Raw genomic sequence first — 23,859 nt, forward strand, 5'->3', positions numbered from 1 at the left:
TGCTGGTTTTATTCCCAAGGGTATCACCAGCCCAGTAGTCCGCACTTCTGTGTTGACATGATTTATCATTGATTTGGCCATTTTTATAAGTTAACTTTTTACAAACTTTGAATTTTTGAAAAAAAGATTTTCTACCTCAGAAAAGAATACCTTTGCTGTATTTGGCAAAAAATTTAGGAACTTCAACTTCGTACTTTATTTGGCCTTTTTATTTATTTTTTATTCGAGCGTCACTGATGAGTCTTTTGTAGACGGAATGCTCGTCTGGCGTACTTATTTTTTATATCCTGGTATATATATATATGATGAGTTTACTGCACGAGTTAACAAATCTTGACATACCATTTCGACCACTATTGTAGACAAAGTTAGCCTTACATTCTTCTCCTGCATTGTGTCAGAAATTATTACAACAATAATAAAACGGTTCGTGATAGAGTTCAGACCGCCAAAAATTACCACTAACAACAAAAAGCTCTGCAATAACAGAAAAACCAGAAAACAACTAGTCATAAATTTCATACATTCAAAGATTAATAGAAAAAAATATGCTGGTATACAAGGGCAGGGCCGTAAATTACATAGAGGCATGTAGGCAGTTGCCTCCTATTGCGGGCTGACACAAAAAAAATAATAAATGGAGAAAAAAAAACACTGAAAAAATTGGTTAAAATCATGCATTATTTTTATAGCACTGGTTGTTAGTTAAAACAACAAGGTGGTTAATCATAATGGCATGCAGGTGTGTTCAATGTTTGGATCTCAACGGTCGGTACCCAACTCAACTCCTTTGCACACATAAAATTTTCCCACCAAATACTATTGCATCTGCATACATAGAAGTGACAATGTTGGCAATATTGAATGCATAGAAGTGCTAAAAATATGGGATTCGTCAAGTCAGAAAAAATCACCTTAGCATTTGACCAAGCCAGAATAAAACTTCTTGGTGTATACAAACATCGTTACGTTTTAATAATTTGAACTTGATAGATAACATTATGAGTTATTGAGTATGCATTTTCATTTTAAGGTTTGAAAATTGTGTCTTTGAAACGGAAGACAAAATTAGTTCTATTTGGACAGCCAAATAAGCCGGATAAACCACAAAAAAATGACCAACTTCAGGGGGCTTTCATTTTAAGTCTTTGCAAAATTTTCCCTAAACTTAAGTAAAAATAGCTTGTAAAGAGTCATAAAGCAGGATAAAGCGAAAACAAATCTTACTCTACCGGGATACGTAATCTAACTCTGGTTTATAACTATTTTTAATATATTCCAGGCGCATATTTATTGAAATGTAACAAAAAATTAACAAGTCGTGTATTCCTGGGAGGTACAATTGCATACAAGGAAAAGGCCCGAAAAAATATCCTTTTCTGCATGGAATGGGTCAAATATGTTTTTTCCTCGCTCCGCTCGGCGATAATAAACTGCCTCCACTTACAGAGCAGGAAATTTACGGCCCTGCAAGGGTATAGAAAGAAATATTGTACAAAGTGCTACGAACAATGAACATTTGAGTATCAGTATATGTTTGCCATTTTATAATCATTCATGAAGATTTTTAATCTTCCAAATTCAAACTATATACACAAAAACTAACTAGGTCTAAGTGTAAATATGATTACAATAGACTGTCTATTAGACATGCAGGTAAAACATATCAAAATACAAAGTATTTCTGGATTAAGTCTCTATAGATCCGCCAAAGATAGCCTACAGCCGAATGAAAAGGAATAGATTGACAGTATCCAAATACAGGTTCAAGGCTGGCTAAACCGTGTTACCATGAATTATCATTGATATTGTCATATTTATGAATCAACTTTCTCTATTCTGTAAACCTCATTCACAACCTCGTATATAACCTTGGTTATTTCAAATAGATATCTGATATTTAAGCGCCTTTTAGTGGGGTACACAGCTACTTTTTCATAGGTATTATTCCTGTACTAAAAATATGTAGTACTGGAAATTTACTTTTAATATTTAGTACTATTTCTTTACTTTAAAATTATTTTAATATTTAGGTACTTGTATTTTACAGTACTTGATTTGTACTAAATATTTTGGTACAGAACTAGTACCAACAGTGTTTGAAAATCATAACTTTGAGAGATTTGAAATAGAAAAACTTTTAAAATGCCAAAAATGTAACGGTAGTAACCAAAAATCTGTAGTACCTAAATTTCAAGTACAAATAAAGTACTGAAAAATACAGGTACCTAAATATTACAATAATTTTAAAGTTACAAAATAGTACTGAATATTAAAAGTAGATTTCCAGTACTACAGATTTCTAGTACAGAAAAAGTACCTATGCAAAAGTAGCTGTGTAGGATGCATAACACTATAAAATTATCTACAAGGAGATTGTTGCTGGTCTGTTAAAAGTCGGTGCCCGAGATTAATATGCCACAACAAACCAACAAAAGGGTTACCTACTAGGAATACAAAAGCTATAGAATATATTTTTTTATTTTTTGTTTTTGCTCATGTTGTCGACTATGGTCATTGTGTATTGACGACAACGCACGCAACTTCTTATTTCTTGTTTAGAAATTCTTCTCGATCTCCGTCATAATTATGCGTGAAATATTTGCCACTGAAGTTCAAAAAACAACAATCAATCAATCATGACTTCTTACAAATTAAGTCAGGAGTATTGTTTTTCTTGTGAAAATTGACAACATGTGAACGTAAACCAAACCGATTTAATACTGCTTCCATTTCTTCTATTTTTTATTCCATCCAGTAAAGGTTTCCATAAAGAAAAAGTCTGTCGAAAATATCTGCGCTCTTTTTTTCCGACAATTTCCGTTATTGATTTCCCGACTTTAACTGCATCATCATAATAATACAACCACTGAACATATAGTTCATTGAACAGAGAATAATACTGAATCTTTTACTGAACATAATGAATAATCCACCGAATATAAAGAAACCGGGACCACTGAAGGTAATACATAATGTACTGCAAATAATATTGAATCTACTGAACATAATGTCGAGAGTACCGAACATAATGAAAAATGCACTGAATATAACGTATGAAGTACCGAACATAATTTAACTACCACTGCATATAATAATGAAACTACTGAACATAATAACCAAAGCACCGAACATAATGTCAAAACTACAGAACATTATGTTAAAACTACTGAACATAATATGAAAACTACTCAACATAATATAAATACTACTGAACATAATGCATAAAGCACCGAACATATTAAAAATCAACATCAGAAGACAGTCATGGCGTTCCATATAGATGTCTCAATGTTTGGCACGTTCCTTGCATTAAAATTTCGGATAAGTACAATTTGAATTACATAAGTGACTTATGTTCAAAAGTGATAATTTTTTGCATATAGACATTCAAATTCTTGCCAAAAATTTCAAGGAATTTATTGCAAGTAGAAAGGTTCAAAATATAAGAGCATTCCTGTCTTCGAACTCAGTTTTATGCTAAAACAACAGAGTTGTATGACTTCAATCCAGAGACACTTCTATGTTATCAGCGATAATCGGAATTCTGCTTAATTTCATATTGTATACAAAACATTTGTTTAAAAGAGACGAATATTAAAAGGAACGCATATTTTTCTCGACCCTTCCAGATATAATAAGCAAGATCTAAAAGTCCACATTGTAGTACTATAATTTATAAGTATTGTAAAAGGATGTCAATAATGTATTTAATAATGACGATAAATTCATAGTTCTATGTTCAAAAAACAATTTCAAATCACGGCAACTTGTTTCTGAGCCTGTGTTTTTTTTTTCTATATGTATATAGTTTTCAGAAAATATCAAATTAGATTGCTCTGTTGAAAATGCACGTAACCAGTAGCTTAAACTTTCTGAAAATGCCCTTGACAAGTACCTTTGGTCGTGTTGTTTTCTCTATGACATAATCCTCACTTCCATTCTTAATTTAACCATGAACATATATCCGTGTATATATTCGTACTTTATAGTAAAAAAATATATATCAGTCATTTCAAAATAAAGTACAAATTCGGAATCTAAACTTTTCGAAAAAAAAAGTTAAAATAAATGCAAATTAATTTAAAAAACCAATAGCATATGGATTTGTTAATATTTTTTCAAAAAATGCAATCTTACCAACACCTGAGAAAATTTTATTTTAAAATTGTGTGCCAGCTTGTGCCAGATTTTGTCCATCCTGTTACTTTTTTTAACTGATAGCAAAAGTGATAATAGAAAAGAAAATATCGAATGAAAAGTGTGGCTCACATTTGCATAGCAGTGTTCATTTGAAATCACATTTACATTTATCATTTATGTAGATTATCCAAAAAAAATCTGCAGATAGTCGTTGCGTTCAGGAAATTCATCTCATTTCTTATTTTTCAAACACTCGTAAAAAAATATTGTGGAGACAGTGGCATTGAAAATTTACTAGTATGTCCCTTTTCAATTATACTAACGAGAAACTTAGTCAATAGATCAGTTATATTGATTGTAAAAATTATTTTACACATTTTTGGGGGTAACAGGAACGAACAAAGGCAGTAACAGGGAGGACAAAGTGGTAACAGTAGAGACAAAACATAAGTTAGGTCACAAAAATCAATAACAAACAACTGGATTTTGAATTTTATAGGGATACGAACGGGAGATATAAGTATCTTAACATTATACACGAACAATTTATACGTGTATCAACTCCCCCAAAAAAAAATCAGTATTCATTTGGTGTTTTTAGTTTTTTTCGCTAAGTATATATATGAAGTAAGATTTGGTTGCCGCAAGTCGTAAAAATCAGTACATAAGATGACATGACTTTCTGTGAACTACCGCTTTTAAGACCAAGTTCAGCATGTTAGTTCTTATTCATTTATTAAGTGTCTACTGGAGGCTAACCAATTACCAGAACAACCACCCATCGTACCGTCTTAGAGAAGGTTAAAGATGTAGTCGTAAAAAGCAAAACTAGTTTAATATGTTATAAACAGGATAGAGGGCATGTTAAAGAACACAACAATACAACTGAACGGAAATTCAAAATATTTTTTTTCTTATTGTCAATGATTCTGATATACTAGTACATGCATCTAGTTTCTGACACATTTTAACACTGAAGGCTTGTCATTCTTGGATTTTTGGATCATCTCCATAAGTTCATGAAGAGAGTCTGATTTTGTTTGGAATCGGAATGATAGCCTATATTCTTAAAGTTGTAGCAGCGTCTCTCAATTATTTTGTAGCAGCTTCTATCAATTATGTTGGCAAAGAAAAGCACGGAGGCGTAAAAAAAGGGGGGTATGTCATTATGAAAATTATAAAAATGAATAATACACACAGATTTGCCGCTGGTGTGCGTATTTATATTTGGAATGGCAAATATATCAATGACCTGCAACTTTGAGAAGGCAATAAACCAATGGGTAGAAATTCTTATATCAAATAATGGGTCGACCAATACGTACATAATGCGCACCTACTGTAGATTAAAATTGGTGTTCTAATATTTGTATCTCCTAATATCATCTCATTTAAGTATGATAGTGGTAGCTGTGAAATATATATGTGACGGAGAAGGGATTTTCACATTGTTATTTAATGAATAGGGCAGGGAGTTCAAACCACAACCGGAGGTGTAATATACTGACATTTATATGTTGTGCACCCCCCTTTTTTTGGAATAAAAGACATTCTTTTGTTTTTGATAAGTGTTGCTGTCGTCTCGCAAGGTCTGTATCTTTATTTGCCTGTAACGAGAAAGTATCATGTCTCTAGGAAACCAGTACAATAGTTGGCAAAATATAATGATAGTTTTACAACCCAAGCAGAACAAAATAACACATCAAGGAACAAAATGAACCAAATTTATAGGTTCAGGTACTAAAGAAAATATTTAAGTTCAAATCGCTAAGGGTAAAGCATTCAAAGAGTATTGAAAAGAAACAATGCGTATTCTATATGACACACTTGAATAATACCTGTACAGTAATATCGGCAACTGAATTCTAAATACTAGTTGCACAATTAATAATTTTGTCCATCCTGTTACCAGTCAAGGTAGCACTTGACTTGTTTTGGAAATACCTCAATACAAATGTTCATTTTATGAATTAATATACCGTACGGTAATAAATATGTGTAACAATTTATTTGCCATAATGTATGAGGCATTTTGAGTTATCTTACAAAGTATGTCTATCCTGTTACCATTTTTGTCCCTCCTGTTACCACTGTCTTTGTAACAGGAAGGACAGTAACAGGATGGAAAAATTAGTACATAACTTAAATTGGTTTTAAAATAGTCGCTCCCTAATAATTGATGTAGTGTTTTTATACTTCCGGCCCATGCCTAAGTTACAGTAAAAAGTGTTTCATTAGTCTTATGCAATTAAAAACTATCTATCAACTGGTAACATTAAAGACATTATCAAAAGGTACGCATATATCAATACCTACCGATCTTTAGATTCTGATAACCAAAATCTTTCCACATAAAAAATTTCACCATGTCGTTACGTCCTGTATCAACGCCTACGACGTCACCATAAAAAACCGCCGTTATTTGAGGGAGAAACTAGTTTTATTCCGTAAACAAATAGATAGTAACAGGAAGGACAAATTATGATGAACAAACATTCCATGGACTGTGGAATAAAAGTTGTCATGATTTGAAACATGGAAAGTTATTTTTTTTCAATTATGATGTTACTAAATGTAGAAAAATCATTCTGTTTACCTTTAAATGCAGTTTTATGTACAGATAATTTGAATGCAAATGTTATTTATCAAAAATGAACGCATGGAAATTGTCGAATTTTCATACTTTAACGAATATAAAAAAAATATGAAACTTTTTGCACACTAATATTTGCATGTACTATCTTGCACAATATGTAAACTATTATGTTAAATTAAAAAAATATGTCAAACTTACAAATAAAACAGACAATAGACAATAACCGAAAAATGTACATTTTTTTGAAATGACTGATATAGTTATAAATTGAATGATGTAATCTCAATTGTCAAGTTTAATAAAAGTAAATGACTGGGAGAGAGTGGGAAGAACAGTACGGAAACGGAAACATGAATCCCGGAAGTAACGTTAAAATATACATGCATTTATTAGAATTGACTATTTTAAAATTCTTACAATAGATAATGACTCGTAGGGAAATGAAAGTGAAGCAGGGACGTCCGCTCTCGAGTTGACACGTTAAATCACTATTTCGACCTCATTTTCTAAATGTAGTATTTTCGTAAGAATATATTTTTTCAACTCTGTCTTTTAATTTCTTTGTTTGCCTTATTTTTTCCATATCCCATATTTTTAGGGTTTTTTTTATACCACCAAGATGAATTACAAGCTGAATGATACCTTATCGTCTTATTTCAACTTTTATTTTAATAATTAAACAATTATTTTCCATGTCCTACGAATTGCTCAAACCATACATTATGTGAAATGTTCTTGTAAATTTTTTAGAGAAATTATATCTAACATAACATTGACGGACTATTATTATCATTGACCTGAGAGGAGACAGACACTAAAGAAAGATTTTGGATACAAAAGTTGAAAACGTTGGCACGAAAAGTGGTAGTTGAAATCAAGCGGTACTATTTGTGATGCTTTATTTTGAAGATGCACAAATAGTTCTAATACGCATTCTTGACGGTTGTTGGTCCGAGAACACAATTATTTCGTAGTGCATTTCTTTTAGAACATAAATGAAAATAAAAAAAAATCCCACCTGCGCTTTCTCAAAGAAACTTTTACAGTGTGTTGTACAACTTTTGGGACAAATTATATCAAAATTATAGAAAACTTCATCGGCTCTAACTCAAAATATGGACAATTGTATGTTTAGGGCGTCTTGAAATCTTTTGACAGCTTCCGAAGTGCTAATTTTAAACCTTTTTCAGCTGGACCAAATCACTACTTTCCTTTAAAATTCTGGACCCAAATGTTTTTACAGTGTAATTTCATCCCCCTACTTGCAATTTGAGGCATTAAACATGGAGACATAAATTTGAAAGGGGTATAGAAATTAATGGCAAATAACCCACTGTCAACACTAGGGACTATATTTGTTAACAACGAAAATCAAGGGACGACAATGGTGGTCTCGGACCTGTTATCCGAGATATTTGTGTAATTTTGTATTCTTTTTCTTCATATCTATATATCATTTGTTGAATTGTACACTTTTTAAACGTATAGATATAGATACTTCGCAAAATATATATCGTGTGAAATAGAAAATTAATATTTTTGAAATAGAAAAGTGCAATCGACTTTTTCTTCCCTATATGTTGAAAATCCACTTGATAAACTTGACGTGTTTAAAGTTCGCACTCCTTGAATGCACACGCGTACAAAGTTAACATACATATCCTCAACGTGTAACTAAGGTTAATGTGTAAGCTACTGTTTCATTGACGTTAACTCCACACCTCTATGTTTTCATTCATATCTTTAAGATTGGTGATTGCTTTTCGCCGCATCGGCACATTTACAATTGTGCGTTGACTGCTTAATCAATATAATCATATTTAACTGAAACAATTTATATTTGAATTAAATGATTCGGCAATACTAAAAATACTAAGCATGTATGTTAAGCATCAATCAACGTTTAAAATATTATACAAAAAAGAAGATGTCGTATGCTTACCAATGTAACACCTATCTATACGGCTTTCAACAACGAGCTACACCCATACCGTATAGTGATATTATAGATTATTACATGGCATTTTTCATATTGCCCTGGTATCAGCCCTAGACTCCCATATCAAGCCAGAGGGCTTTAGCCCGAGGGCTTGATATGGGTCGTGGGCTGATACCAGGGACCATATGAAAAATGACATGTAATAATCTATTTATCACATATTTTTAAGCAAGAGAAAACAAATAGCTTACACCAAATTATGTTTGATATTTCATCAAAAATCAAAAAGATATTTAACGAAAATAAAATAAAAAATGTATCACTTTGAGTTTAAAAAAGTTCGTATCACAGTAGGTAAACAACGTTTTGTGAAAAGTTTCAGAAATGATTAACAATAAATATATTAATTCTAAGAATTGCAAATATTAAACGACTTTAAAATGTTACATTACAAATATTAAAAATGCTTAAGAAGAATCCTATATCGCTACTCATTCCAGTGTGGCGTCATATATTTTATAAATTCTTTATGACGTCAAAATTTTACGGGAACTTTTGTGATTTTCACTGTTGATTTCTACTTTTTTCTTCTACAGCAGATTCGTAACTTTCTAAATTTCTTTTCATTGTGTTCAACTTGTTTACAAATAGTCTTTGATTGACAGTTTACCGGAAGTTAAACTCGGGGGCTTGATATGGATTTCGAGGGCTGATATCGATATCGGCCCCGAGGGCTGATAACCAACCTTGACTCCGGCTATTATTGGCCATGAAAAAACGTACATATCAGTACAAAATATGTGATAAATATATATATAGCAAGCCCCGCGTAACGCAATATAAATATAAACATATATACACCTTAATCTCGCGGTTTTCAAATTGAAATGACAAATTGCAAGCAATATTCCAAACTTCCGAGTAAAATTCTTTGAAAAAATACTACTGAAGGTACACAGATATGTATTAACAAATATGATAATTACCTTTATTGTCGTTTCTTGCGCTGGTGATCACTATCGTCAAAATAAACAAAAACAATGTTTCTACCATGTCTAACTGTATATAACTTAAATTTCTACTTTCCGGAAATTATTATTTACCCGATTATTTATTAGTGTGAAGTGTGGTTACTACATGATTAATTTAATCGTAAACAATGTGTAATAAGGAAACACATCACATGTGATTACCCACATGATTACTCTCGTTTAGAGGACTACACAACATGTATTAAGGCTTGGAATCAAACATTCTCGATTTCTCTCAGTACAAAAAATAGAATATATATACACATGGTAAATTTCTTTGTTCTTACTGAGCTATAATCTGGATAAACCACAGCTAACGTGTGCATTAACTATTCAATTAAAAATAATTCTCATTTCTAAGAACACTTTATAGACTTTATAATATTATGTATATACTGAGGTGTACATAAGTGTTTTAGTCGACCTAACGTGTGCATTAACTATGAAATAGAAAATGATTCTCATTTCTAAGAACACTTTATAATATTATGTGTACAATTGAGTGAACAATTTAAATCTTAAGTTAGGGTTTCAGTCAACCTACATGAAAATATCCAAATAACTGAAACATTTTTTTAAGTTCTAAAAATCAGTACATATTTTGGATAACAATTATAAACTGCCCGATGACTAATGGCTACGAAATCATACTAACAGTTACGAATACCTTACATTATACGAGAAAAACACCAAAATACTGAACTCCGACGAAATTTCAAAACGGAAATCGAACGGCAAAATCGAAAGCTCAAACACATCAAACGAATGGATAAATACTGTTACATTCAAATTTTCGTACAGGCATTTTCTTATGTAGAAAATGGTGGACTACACCATTTTTTTCTAGTTAAACCTCTCACTTGTATGACAGTTCATTATATTGACAACGATGTGTGAACAAAACAAACAGACATAATAGGTAAAAATGTCAAAAATAGGGTAACAGCAGTCAACATTGTGTTATAATCTTAATCACTATATAAAAAAATATGTAACAAAAAGGCAGATAGACAGAGCATATAAGCAAAAAAGACGAAATACATACTTGTCTTATCTCGTTCTATAATTCCAAGAATGCAACGAAATTATATAAAACTGTTTGAATTGTTCTACACTAGTAATTTTGAACCCTTTATATCCTACTTTGCTGTGTTTTAGCTTATAAGACCGTATTTTGACCTATAAGGGTTTTACTTTTTACGCATTGTGTCTTGAATGGAGAGTTGTCTGATTAGCACTTTTACCACATCTTCACATTTCTAAAAATTTCATTTTGATGAAAATTTTAAAAATCAGTTGCATAGCTTTGTAACTTTTTATGGTTGTACAAAGCGGTATAACTCAGTATGAAATAGAGAATAATCTATCGACTGATTGTTAAAGGTTATGATAACATGAATAATATTATTGTTGTTATTCAATCATTTTGTTTGGTATAATTTCAAGTGAGCATCAATTTGCTTGGTTAATTTTTTGATGTAAGACTAAATATCAACTGGTTAGAACAAACACAAGACCATAGACAGTATTCCCAAGGCGGATCAGATTTTCCCAGAGAGCGTAGCCGACAGCGGGTTAGAACAAATTGTGGACTTCCCAACATGTTTTTAAAAAAGAACACTTTGGACCTATAGCAAACCTTAACCTTCAATTGGAAACAACGACCATGAAATTGTTTTTGTAGATATGACATGTAAACCCTAAAAAACTAAAACCAGTCAGAAGGAAAATATACATTTGAAAAAAGCCGTAATACACCAAATAAAGGAAGATCGTCAAACTTTAAAACACAAGAGACAGAAATGTTGAATCTTTGTGGCAAGCATTTAAAACCGCGATATAAAACACCATAAAGAAGAGAGTTTAATAGAAAAACAAGAAAAAAGAAAAAGAAAAGAACAACGGATAGGTAAAAACAAATACAACGGGAAATCAGTAAAGCAAATAAGAAATAAATGGATGAAATCAGCTCTGGTTCTAAAGACAATGCTAGGCAATTATGGTCATACACCAAAATCAGAAGCTAAAAATGGACAGGAGTTGGTCCAGTAAAAAAAAAAATGTGATTTTTCCAAAGTGACAATAAGAATACAAACATATTTATCTATAGCGGATCGGGAAACAAGTTATTGCAACTTATATAAACCCCTTTCCACTTTGCAGGTGCGAGAGCTGCCTTGTAGCGGCATTGACCTACTCTTTTTCGAAATCTACAAGGGTGTCTTTTACGTGCAAGAGATATGGCTCTCTTAACACGGGTCAGCCATTTATCGTCTTCTGCCGACGGACTATCATCGTTTCTCAAGACCACACTTGTTAATAAGAGTAACGATGATGGCATATCAAATGATAAATTTTAGTCATTATATACCAAATAAAACCATAAACACTTCCGAAATAAAGGGGAAAAGTCCATATTCCACCGTAGAGGATATCAAAATTATCACACATGGAGTTTACGTATTGTTAAAATATCATAAACCACATAAAACCCCTGGCTAAGATTGAATACCATCTTTTATACCGAAAGCAGCATAGACCAATTTGGTCTAATTCTATTAGACCTATATCATACATCATCGAACAATGGCGACTTCCCTTGAGATTTAAGAGATGCACATGTAGTTTTACTTTTCATTAATGACGAAAGGCACTTAGCAGCTAACTACAGACGGTATTTATACATCCATTACATGCAAGTTTTAGAACTTACTTATGCACAACAAGGTTTCCACAAAAGACGATCTTGCAAATCTCACTTTATCGTAACAATCCACTGCACAAGTTTGACTATAGTTAATCAAAAGAACCAACAGATGGATTTGCGCACTTCCGACATAACAGGAAAAAAAAGAGTGCTATACTGGAGGCGGATGTCTCCACACATGAACTAGTACTCTCTGGTGTACCACAAGGCACAGTTCTTGGGCCATTATTGTTCTTAATATTTTTGTCAATATGTTTTTGGTGGAGTTGAGCCATTTTAATTGATATTTTATATTGTATCTATTTATGTTATGATGTGACACCTTTATTTCAGGTTAGGATGAAAGTTGATGCCTGTTTAAATGTTAAAACCCGCTGCATATGGTTGCATCTGTCCTAAGTGAGGAACATGTTGTTCAGTAGTTGTCGTTTGTTGATATTGTTCATAGGTGTTTACGAAAGGATGATTTTGATTTCACTATTCGGAACTCTTGGTTTAAGTGCTTCCTTGTCCGAAGCAACCCTCTATCACGGAAATAATGATGGGAAATACAAGCCCTGGAATTCTGAATGCAGGCGCTCCTGGAATGTTGCTACAATGAAATGGAAAGTTCACAATTTGGAAGCTGAAATCATCTTTTTTTCGTTAAGTTCTTTTTTCAATAGACATTCACTGTAAATTTCTAGATTCAAGTCAAGATATAAGGCAGACTTATTTGTATAAATTGTTCCCTTTATCTCAAGTTTGATTGAATAGATGTGTTCAAAATAGTCACTACACTATTGAGTATGAGCACATCGATATCATCTATATGGTGAAAAATGAAGTTAAAGGATACTGTTTAACGTTTTTTTGTTGATATAATTGAAATAGGTACATTTCCGTCACATTTTACATTGTTGTTTAATATTTAGGAAATAACTCTTTAAATATTATGAAATGCAGTTACCAGTTAAGCAAAAAAAAAAGAATTGACAACAACACGTTTAATAATTTCACGCGTCCGAATAGATATAGGAAGATGTGGTGTGAGTGCCAATGAGACAACTCTCTATTCAAATGAAAATTTATAAAAGTAAACCATTATAGGTCATTGTACGGCCTTCAACTCGGAACCTTGGCTGACACCGAACAACAAGCTATAAAGGGCCCCAAAATTACTAGTGTAAAACCATTCAAACGGGAAAACCAACGGTCTAATCTATATAAAAAAACGAGAAACACGTATAAATTACATAAACAAACGACAACTGCTGTACATCAGATTCCTGACTTACGACAGGTACAAACATTTGCAGCGGTATTAAAAAGTAAAATCACAAAAATACTGAACTCAGAGGAAAATCAATTCGGAAAGTCCACAATCACATGGCAAAATCAAATAACAAAACGCATCAAAAACGAATGGACAAGAACTGTCATATTCCTGACTTGGTACAGGCATTTTCAAATGTAGAAAATGGTGGATTGAACCTGGTTTTAATGGTACCAAACCTTCTCCCTTTTTCTGAAACAATAGCATAACATCACAACATAGAAAAACACACGATAAAATATCAATTGGCAGGCTTAACTCAATAAAAAAAAACGTAAATTAACACACTATGAACGAATAAATTTAATCTGCGATATCTGAAGGCAAATGCACAGTTAATAAAATATTAGGGACAAACATTCAAGGCCAAAAAGCAAACAAACAAGTCCAAACAAAACCATGGCAAGACACCACTGTGAAATATTTAACCCTTCGAAAATAATCACTTTTGAAAAAAACCGGTTTTAATAATACAGGTAAATCTTAAAGTTTATACAAATGTAGTACGAATAAGTGAAATTATAAGATATTCCAAATAATCAAAGCTGGTATATAGACAAGATCCATATTAATATAAAATAACAAAAAAGCATTATAAACAGTATCAGGTCGAATTAACACGAAAATACGATTTGAGAGTACTCGCAGTTACTGACAGCTAGTTAAAAGCCAAACACAATTAATAATAAAAATCATGCATCAGAGACTAAAATCTACTAATACACATCCCAGGGATTTAGTATTTTAACGTCATGAGCAGTCAGAGAAGACATGACTTGTGCAATGCCAAAAATAAATGTATCGACAGGTACTTAGGATAGTGAGGAGCGACTTCTATAGAGATAAAATTTAAAATATCAGTATCTCTATACATCCCGCCTCAAAAGAAGATACAATTTAGTTAATATGTTTTAATTTGCTAATGACAAAATCGATATTAGTGTCAGTGTAAACTATATTCAGAGATCTAATTACAATATTGGTACGATAACCCTTACTTATAAGTTTGTTTAAAGGTTCGATGAGTTTACACGGATCACATAGTGATTTCCTCGTTTGATTTAAGTACAATATTACCGTAAAATTTAGGATGTAAAATACCATTTTTAATAAGTTTTCAGGTACAGCCAAATTTACTAATCAAATCTTTGTATCTATGAAAGAGTTTAGTAAAAGTTTTAAGTAATTTATGGTATTGAAATGACACAATAATTTCCCAGTGATGCATTGATTACGTTCGTTAAAATCTATGACATTAAAACACACACGGGCAAACCGAACGAGTTGGGATATATAAACACCGTATGTTGGAGCCAAAGGCACATCACCGTCTAAAAAAGGAAAATTAACAATAGAAAATGAAAAATCGTCTCTTTTGTCGTAAATTTTATTATGAAGTTTCCCGTTTGAAATTGAAATGTCTAAATCTAGAAAAGGACAACTGCTGCTGTTTATGTTAGATTTAGTTAAAGAAAGTTCTTTTGGGTAAATTTCGGAAGTATATTTAGGGAACTCTGGATTATTCAACGAACAAATATCATCCAGATAACGGTAGGTATTTTTGAATGTATCAACCAAATATAACAACGATGGGTCTTTACTGAGTTTGGTCATAAATTGAGATTCATAGCAATATAGAAATAAATCTACTATCAAAGGAGCACAAGTTAGTGCCCATAGGAATACATACTACCTGGCGATACACTGTATTGCCGTAATTAATAAGTGTTATCTAGCAGAAAATTTAAAGCTTCAATCATATCCTCACATTTCTAGTAAGTGTATCTAGCATACTTTCCTTTTTCGTTACCGAAAAAGGCTTTAAACGAGTTACAGCAAATAAAATTACAATAAGATTTTTTGAAAGACCATTTTATCAAATGCAAAAACTTTTTCTTTATAAGATTATGTGGAAGTGTAGTGTACAGAGTAGAAAACCTTTTCTGGATTTACCTTCATCAGGAACGCTTTATAAACGGACAATTTTAGAAAGGTTTGTTAAATCATGTCAGTACCGAAGTACTGACTACTTAGCTGATGAAACCCTTGGGGACTGATACACTTATGTATGCTGAACTATCATAATTGTCATTGCTTCTGTCATATCTAGAATTATTAAACACATTTATGTAGGTATACACACTAGATTGCGGTAAAGTGCCTGAAATAATAATCAGTTTTATAAGTTATTATTGTATACGTGGGAAATAATTGTCTTCACAGAAGAAACCAGCTTGCAAATATATCTTAAAAAGTAAAATAACAAAAACATTGAACTCAAAGAAAAATTCAAGGAGATTCAGGGGATCCATATGTTAATACACAAATTAAGGTATTAAGACTATTAATTGCGAAAGTGATAAATACAGGTTCATTTCGATTTGGTTTGCTACATTGAATGTCCTTCTCTTTAGAAATTTATAATTGGCTTAAGTTTTACTGTGTTATAATTTTACCATCAAGGTTGATTGGATGTGAATGGCTTTCCTCATACATTTGTGATAAAAAATAACACACTATTAGACAGTTGATTTAACCCGTTGACCTTGTATAAATAAATAAGACCCATGCAATTGGTATTAAAGGGACAGAAGCTACGATATTTAAAAATAATAGAATATGATTTCGTTCGGTTAAATCATTATTAAGAGTGAAATAATGAAATATTAATTCGTTTTTATCAGTGAATTATGATCAATTTCTTTAAAATAGACAAAGAAATAACACTGATTAATTATTCATTTGCAAGTGAATAATTCGATCTCATGCAACATTCATGTGAACATTCAATTTAACATATCCGATAGAAATTGGATATGCTTGCATAAAGTGTATTCAGCCATTCAAAGGAAAATAATGTCAACATTAAAAGTGAAACAACGGTGAACCAATTCGTTTACTGATTCAATCTACACAAAAAAAAATCTTATACAAAAGCATAATATATTTATTTTTCAAACCTATAACATGAAATAAATCGCACCTATAAAAATCCAATTGTGCAAGATTGCAATATGTTTATAATTATGTTCATGTTTATATCGGGTTATGTGACAGTCGATGGTATTCGGTGGTCATTTTGATAATAAATATTGCTATGCGTTTACTTTCTATATTGGCTAGAGGTATAAGGGGAGGGTTGATATCTCATAAACATGTTTAACCCCGCCTGTCCCAAGTCAGGAGCCTCTGGCCTTTGTTAGTCTTGTATTATTTTTTTATTTTAGTTTCTTGTGTATAATTTGGAGTTTAGTATGGCGTTCATTGTCACTGAACTAGTATATATATTTGTTTTGGGCCAGCTGAAAGACGTCTCCGGGTGCGGAAATTTATCTCTGCATTGAAGACCCGTTGGTGACCTTCTACTGGTGTTTGTTCTATGGTCGGGTTGTTGTCTCTTTGACACATTCCCCATTTCCATTCTCAATTCTAATTAGATGGCGTCTACACTAAAAAAAGATTCTGATTTATATTATAGAGTACATGCTTTGTTAACTGTTTATTTCAGACTCATTGTAACTTGAATATACGTTTCAGTATATTATGAATCAAATATAGAAATTTCAGTAAAATCGGTGAACATGAATTTGACAGCTAGTGCTCCTTTAAGATGTTAAAAACCATTGGATTTGAGTAAAGTGGCTGAGTTCCAAAACACGGAACCAATTTCAGTAAACTAATCTATTTATTTACTAGTATCAAAAATTATATCCTAAGCGTATAAGCTTTCAAAATAATATTTTTCTATTGTGTGTCAAATTACTACTGAGAAAGTATAAACAATTTCTGACAAATAAATTAAATAGGTTCATATGCGTTTTCGAAGAGAAACTAATATCAACAATACGAGAACCATTAAGAATGAATGATTCCAGATGTTAATTATCATCACGCATTTACAGTAATCGCCGATATATCAGAAAGTGCCAATGCGCTCAAATTTCAACCAATGAATACATAGTCACAAATATTTTGATGAAATTGATAATATACTGTAAAATAACGTATCTTTTGTTGATACTTTGTATAAATTATATAAAGCCACCATTTTCTACATGTAAAGATATTGTATGTATCAAGTCAGGAATATGACAGTTGTTATCAAATTGTTTGATGTGTTTGAGCTTTTGATTTTACCATTTGATAAGGGAGTCTCCGTTTTGAACATATTGAATTTTCCTTGGAGCTCAATATTTTTGTGATTTGTGATTTTGGCGTTTATCTCTTATTAATAGCCCTATTTTGCAGCTATTTGATTTTGCGATCTTCAAATTTATTTGATGTAGTTAAATAAGGAGATATTCAAGTTTTACATAATAAGCGATGATTTATATTCGCTTTATTTGTCACGAAAATAAATCGCTCTCGGAAATATTTTGGTTTTCAAGTGTGTTTATCTTTTTCTGGCCAGGTTTGTAAACGAAGTAATGGATATCATTTTTTTTATAATGTGCTAAGAAATTGCAGCGAGAAGAAACACTTTTACTCGGTGAGATGATTTAATACCGTTTTTCCATTGTTTTTGTTTGCTCAACAAATTAAAGACGAAAAAATAAACAACAATAACAAAACGCTAACTAGAAGACTTTTGACTGAGCAGCACAAACACCACACAAAACTTTGGGTGCTCCGGAAGGGTATTCAGTTCCTTCTCCATGGGAAACATATGTCGTGTTATTCATTGCAATTAAATATCGAAGATATGTCGCATAAATTCGAAAATAAGTGCAGGATTTCGTCATGAATTACTTTTCTTATATACATTTTTCCAACTGAATAACGGACAATTAAACAAAATCATGATTTCGCAAGGTCAGAACGAACAAATGCAGATAAGAAGTGAATTTGAATGAAAAAAAACTTCTATTATGAATTTTCAACGTCCGTAACATTTACGATGGGATGATTTCAACTTCAGCACTCGGAAATCTTGGTTTAAAAGCTATTAGATCGTTGGTTTTCCCGTTTGAATGGTTTTACACTAATATTTTTTGGGCCCTTTATAGCTTTTTGTTCGGTGTGAGTCAATACTCCGTGTTAAAGGCCGTACATTGACCTATAATGGTTTATTTTTATAAATTGTTATTGGATTGAGAGTTGTCTCATTGGCACTCACACCTCATCTCCCTATATCTATTAATTTAGCACAGCAACCCTCTATCAAAGAAATCATGATAGGAATACAAACCCTGGAATTTCGTTTCAACAGTTCTAAAAATTGAGAGTTCACAATTTGGAAGCTGAAATTATCTCTTTTTTTTGTAAAGTTGTTTTCAACCGACCCTAATTGTAATTTCTAGATTTACATCAAAATATATGGCATACTCAAATGTATCTATTGTATCCCTTATCCAAAGTTTGATCAGATAGATGTGTTTATTATAGCCACCAAACTTTGAATAATTGATTATGAGCACATCATCTAAAGAGCGGATAAAAGTGAAAGATACTGCTAACTTATTTTCTTTGATATCTATGAAGCTCTTACATGAAGCCAGCTTCATATGAGTAAAGAAATGAGTCATTAAGAAAGGAAAATGGTTGGTTTACATGTGACTATGAATATTCGATTTCATCACTCATATTTAGTACACTACTTATATATAGGATCTAATCTAAAAGTGTTAATGCGACAGACCTAACCCGCATATGTGTTTATCAATAAAACAAAACCACGAGATCTATTTAGAAATAGGAAACTTGGTAAAGCAATACATATAAAGATTTAATAAGTAATTTAAGTAGCATGTTAACACATAACAAAATCATAATTCATCGACGTCACAATGAGTAAACAAAAATGAGAAACTTATTTAGACGATCAGAAATTTTCTTTACGATATAGAACTAAAGATATCTTGATTGTTCACTCATAATTTAATAGATAAATAACAAAACCATGAATAGCAAATACCTTTTACTTTTGGTACCTTTCCTGAAATTCTCAAGTCATAAAATATTTTACAAAATCAACTTATCATAGATACCAGGATTGAAATTTCATATTTACGCCAGACGCGCGTTTTGTCTACAGAAATCTCATCAGTGACTCTCGAATAAAAAATTGTTAAAAAGGCCAAATGTACGAAGCTGAAGAGCATTGAGGAGCAAAAATTCCTAAAAGTTTTGCCAAATACAGCTAAGGTAGTCTATTCTGAGGTAGAAAAGCCTTAGTATTTAAATAATTCATAATTTTGTTAAGTTAATTTATAATTATGAACATATGAATCAACTCATTCTACAACAGTTTACATATATTACCACGCTCTTAATGCTCGCGATTTCCCATGTGCATTCTAGTTCAAATTCATTTTTAAAAGACATTTGTTAATTATAATAGTGACTGGCAAAAGTTTTACTTTAATTTGGTTTTGCTCTTTTACGGTGTGTCTTTCCAGTATTTCATAAATATATGTAACACGGTTGTGATGATTGAAATCAAGTTTGGTAGGTTTAGGGGAAGGGGAGTAGGTGCTGCTGTAGCCCTATTAGTGACATGTTTACCTTATAGAATTGAGTCTGTTTACATTTTGTTCACACATCGTTGTCAATATAACGGAATTTGATGCGACTGTTGTACAAGATAGAGATTAAGCTAGCTTTCAAACCAGGTTAAATCCACCATTTTCTACATATGAAAATGCCTGTACCAAAGCAGGAATATGACAGTTGTTATCCATTCGTTTTATGTGTTTATACTTTTGATTTTAACGTTTGATTAGGGACTTTCCATTTTGAATTGTACTCGAAGTTCAGTATTTTTGTGAGAAAAGAACTATCATAATGTAACTGACACTGAATTCTATTTATGGAACTTGTGTATACAGAGTTTTAAGCATTGCGAACAATACATTACACGTGTCATGTACTTATGACTACCTCTGGTATTTAATGCGGTTTGTGTTGCTCTGTCATTAGTGTTTTGTAGATTATTGTTTGTAGATATAGGAAGATGTGGTATGAGTGTCAATGAGACAAACTTCCATGCAAGTAACACTTTATAAAGGTAAACCATTAAAGATCAAGGTTGTTTGTGTTTGTGTTTGGGTTGTCTTTCGCCTTTTCTGTGTCTCTTCGATATACGAATTAAAAAAACAACTTTGGTATCTTCCACCTCTTTTTTGTGATGAAATGAAAAGATATTCTGGCTACAAAAGATATCAAAATTAAACATCACGAAAATGCATCGATAAACATATGTTTACAAGTATCTTGTGTTAGGGAGGGATAAATCCTGCTTTGTAAAGGATCACTCAGATTCAAACAAAAAATTCTCTGAAACTGACATTATCAAGATTGACAATATATTTGTTACGTTCGGGGGGCGTGTTTTCAACAGACTGTCGGCATTCAAATGGGAACCAATTGTGCCCCTCTTCTTGACGACTTGATTCTTTATTATTATGATGTTGACTTCATACAGGAACTTCTTAGGAAGAAAGATAAGAAGTTAGCAATATCCTTTAACTCTACATAGATGACATTCTTTTATTAAATAATTAAAAATTTGGTGACTATGTTGAACACATCTATCCCATCGAACTAGAGATAAAGGATACCACAGATACAGTTAAGTCAGCCTCATATCTAGAAATTGACAATGAGGGTTGGTTGAAAACAAAACTCACAAGGAAGCTTTTAAACAAAGAGTTCCAAATTGTGAAGTTGAAATCATCCCTCCGTACATTTTACGAACACCATCACGAGTTGGTTGACCGTTATGGAATAACCGTTTTACAAATGATATCGGATACTTTCCTTACGTCGTAACTTCAATCCCCTCTACTTTCATGAATGTGACCTACCGAATTAGTATATCTACCGGATTTGTTTTGACATGAGCAGCACGACGTGTGCCACATGTGGAGCAGGATCTGCTTACCCTTCCGGAGCACCTGCGATCACCCCTAGATTTTGGTGGGGTTCGTGTTGCTTATTCTTTAGTTTTCTATGGTGTGTCATGTGTTCTATAATATTGTTTGTCTGTTTGTCTTATCATGACTTTATCATTAAAGCTACTGGACATTTTTTTTTAAAGAAATCACGTAGTTCGCTCGTTGCAAAAGTCTCAATTCTCTAGTGACCTGCTTTCATGGTTTGGCTTGTATTTGATCATACCAGTTAAGTCGATTGATTTTAGTCTAATTGATTGACGAAATTTGAACATCTGTATCCAATTGCAGCATTAATTTATATTAACAATTTGAGAACCATTAAGATTTTACGATCATTATAATATTCGATTTCATCACACATATACCGCACACCACTTATAATTATCTCAAATTGAATTTCATCTCAGAGTAACAAGCCTTACTCGAATATATGTTTATTAACAAAAACACGTAATTAATTTATAAATTGAAATTTTGGTAAATGAATACATAGAAACATGTGATAAGAAATTTATTTTAAAAAGCATGTTAAAAAGTATATATGTGATTTTTTTTCATTTCCTTGTGCAAGTTAGTGGTCATCTTGTTGGTAGTTAGACTGTGTAGGGTTTGTTTTTTTATTAGATATAGGAAGATGTGGTGTGAGTGCCAACGAGACAACTCTCCATCCAAATAACAATTTATAAAAGTAAACCATTATAGTTCAATGTACGGCCTTCAACACGAAGCCTTGGCTTTATGCTTAAACCGAACAATAAGATATGTATACTTTCCTTTTACGAAATGTGGTCTACACAGGACGGAGGTTTGCGCGCGGATAACAGGTTTAATCAAAGTGTTAATTTCTGTGTCATTTGGTCTATTGAGGAGAGTTGTCGCATGGGCAATCATACAACATCTTCTCTTTATAGTAACCCCACAACTATTTAAAAATATATACAGTCAAGTTCTTTTTAGAGTTTGTCTTTTATTGAACATCTGCTTTTTGTTTGGAGGAGAAGTCGTGGTTTAGTGGTTTATTGTTCTGTCAAAAATTTCAGATAACTATTGTTATCCTTTAATGTATAAAAATCCCTCCTTTAATCCTGAATAAGGTTCAGTTATATCGTAAATAACCTACAGATCATGGTGCTCAAGTTGAGACAGAACTAAGAAAAACCCCAGATCATTCAGGTTAAGCCTGCAGTTTTTATAAAATGTATACAAGAGACTTTCAGGTAATGGTTGGTTTTAAAAAGAGTAAACACTTTTTGGTAAACTAGAAAAGAATTTTTATACTCATTCTAACTTTTTATAAATTAACAGATTTTGTCAGCAAATAAAACACTTGTAAATATATCTCGGTAAATGGTCTAATGTATTAATATAACTTATAGATGTACTTCATTGAATAGTTTTCCATAGATATTCAATAACTAATGTAAACGGGTACTTATTTGAAGCTCTAGATTGAGAAAATTTTTAACAGAAAATGTGCAATAAGATTTTTTTTTAAGGTTAACAAAATAAGAAGTACAAATTAATTAGAATATGAAGTTAATGTCGTTATAAAAGAACCGTTTATATCTAACATTTCTAAATATAAATATGCTGTTACACATGGTCATTGCTGTTTCATTGACGTAAACTCTACTTTAACCATTTAATTCATATCAAATTTGCTTGATTATGATATTAATTAAGAAATAATTGATGCAAGCTATACTTTATTGTAGTTTTAACATGGGTAGTCATTATATTCGTGATTATTTTTGCCCGAGCGATAGTGAGGGCTAAAATAACACGAATATAATGCATTACCATGTTAAAACTACAATAAAGTATAGCTTGCATCAATTATTTCGATTCTGATAAGGACAATTAAGGTAATTTCTATATCCGATGTGTATAAGTGTAGATCGTTTGTATATGCTCTTCCAAGGATCCCCCTTTTTCAGTTAAACAAGGAAACGACTGGCAAGGTGATTTTTCAGAGGGAGGAGTTTGAACAGCCAGCATGAACGGTTGTCGAATCTAGGTCAAATATGTCAATTTCCAATTGCAACACATTACAGTCATAATAAATTAATTAGTAACAACATGTGCATCATTGAAGAGTTTGGAAGTGTTTTAAGTTAATGAAATATATTAAATGCATGCCATTTTGATAAAATTCATTATTCTGCAGTAGTAAATGTACGCATGTGCCAACAAATTCTATTGGATTTAGAGCATGGGTTTATTCATAAAGCGA

At 31.9% G+C, this 23,859-nt stretch overlaps 1 protein-coding gene across 2 annotated transcripts in view; it reads right to left on the reverse strand.

Annotated features, from left to right (window-relative positions):
* LOC139488064 (uncharacterized) overlaps positions 1–9,994 on the reverse strand; it is a 222,688-nt gene extending 212,694 nt beyond the window's left edge. Inside the window, exon 1 of one of the 2 annotated variants that reach the window (XM_071273404.1) lies at positions 9,665–9,860. In XM_071273404.1, coding sequence (XP_071129505.1) covers positions 9,665–9,731 — 67 coding nt within the window. In that variant the 5' untranslated portion in view covers positions 9,732–9,860. Of the gene's footprint in view, positions 1–9,664 lie in introns of both variants that reach the window. The other variant, XM_071273403.1, reaches the window with a different exon arrangement.
* Between the last annotated feature and the right edge of the window lie 13,865 nt (positions 9,995–23,859).

The sequence above is a fragment of the Mytilus edulis genome, chromosome 9 (genome assembly GCF_963676685.1).
Source record: "Mytilus edulis chromosome 9, xbMytEdul2.2, whole genome shotgun sequence".
In the NCBI taxonomy this organism is placed as follows: Eukaryota; Metazoa; Mollusca; class Bivalvia; order Mytilida; family Mytilidae; genus Mytilus; species Mytilus edulis.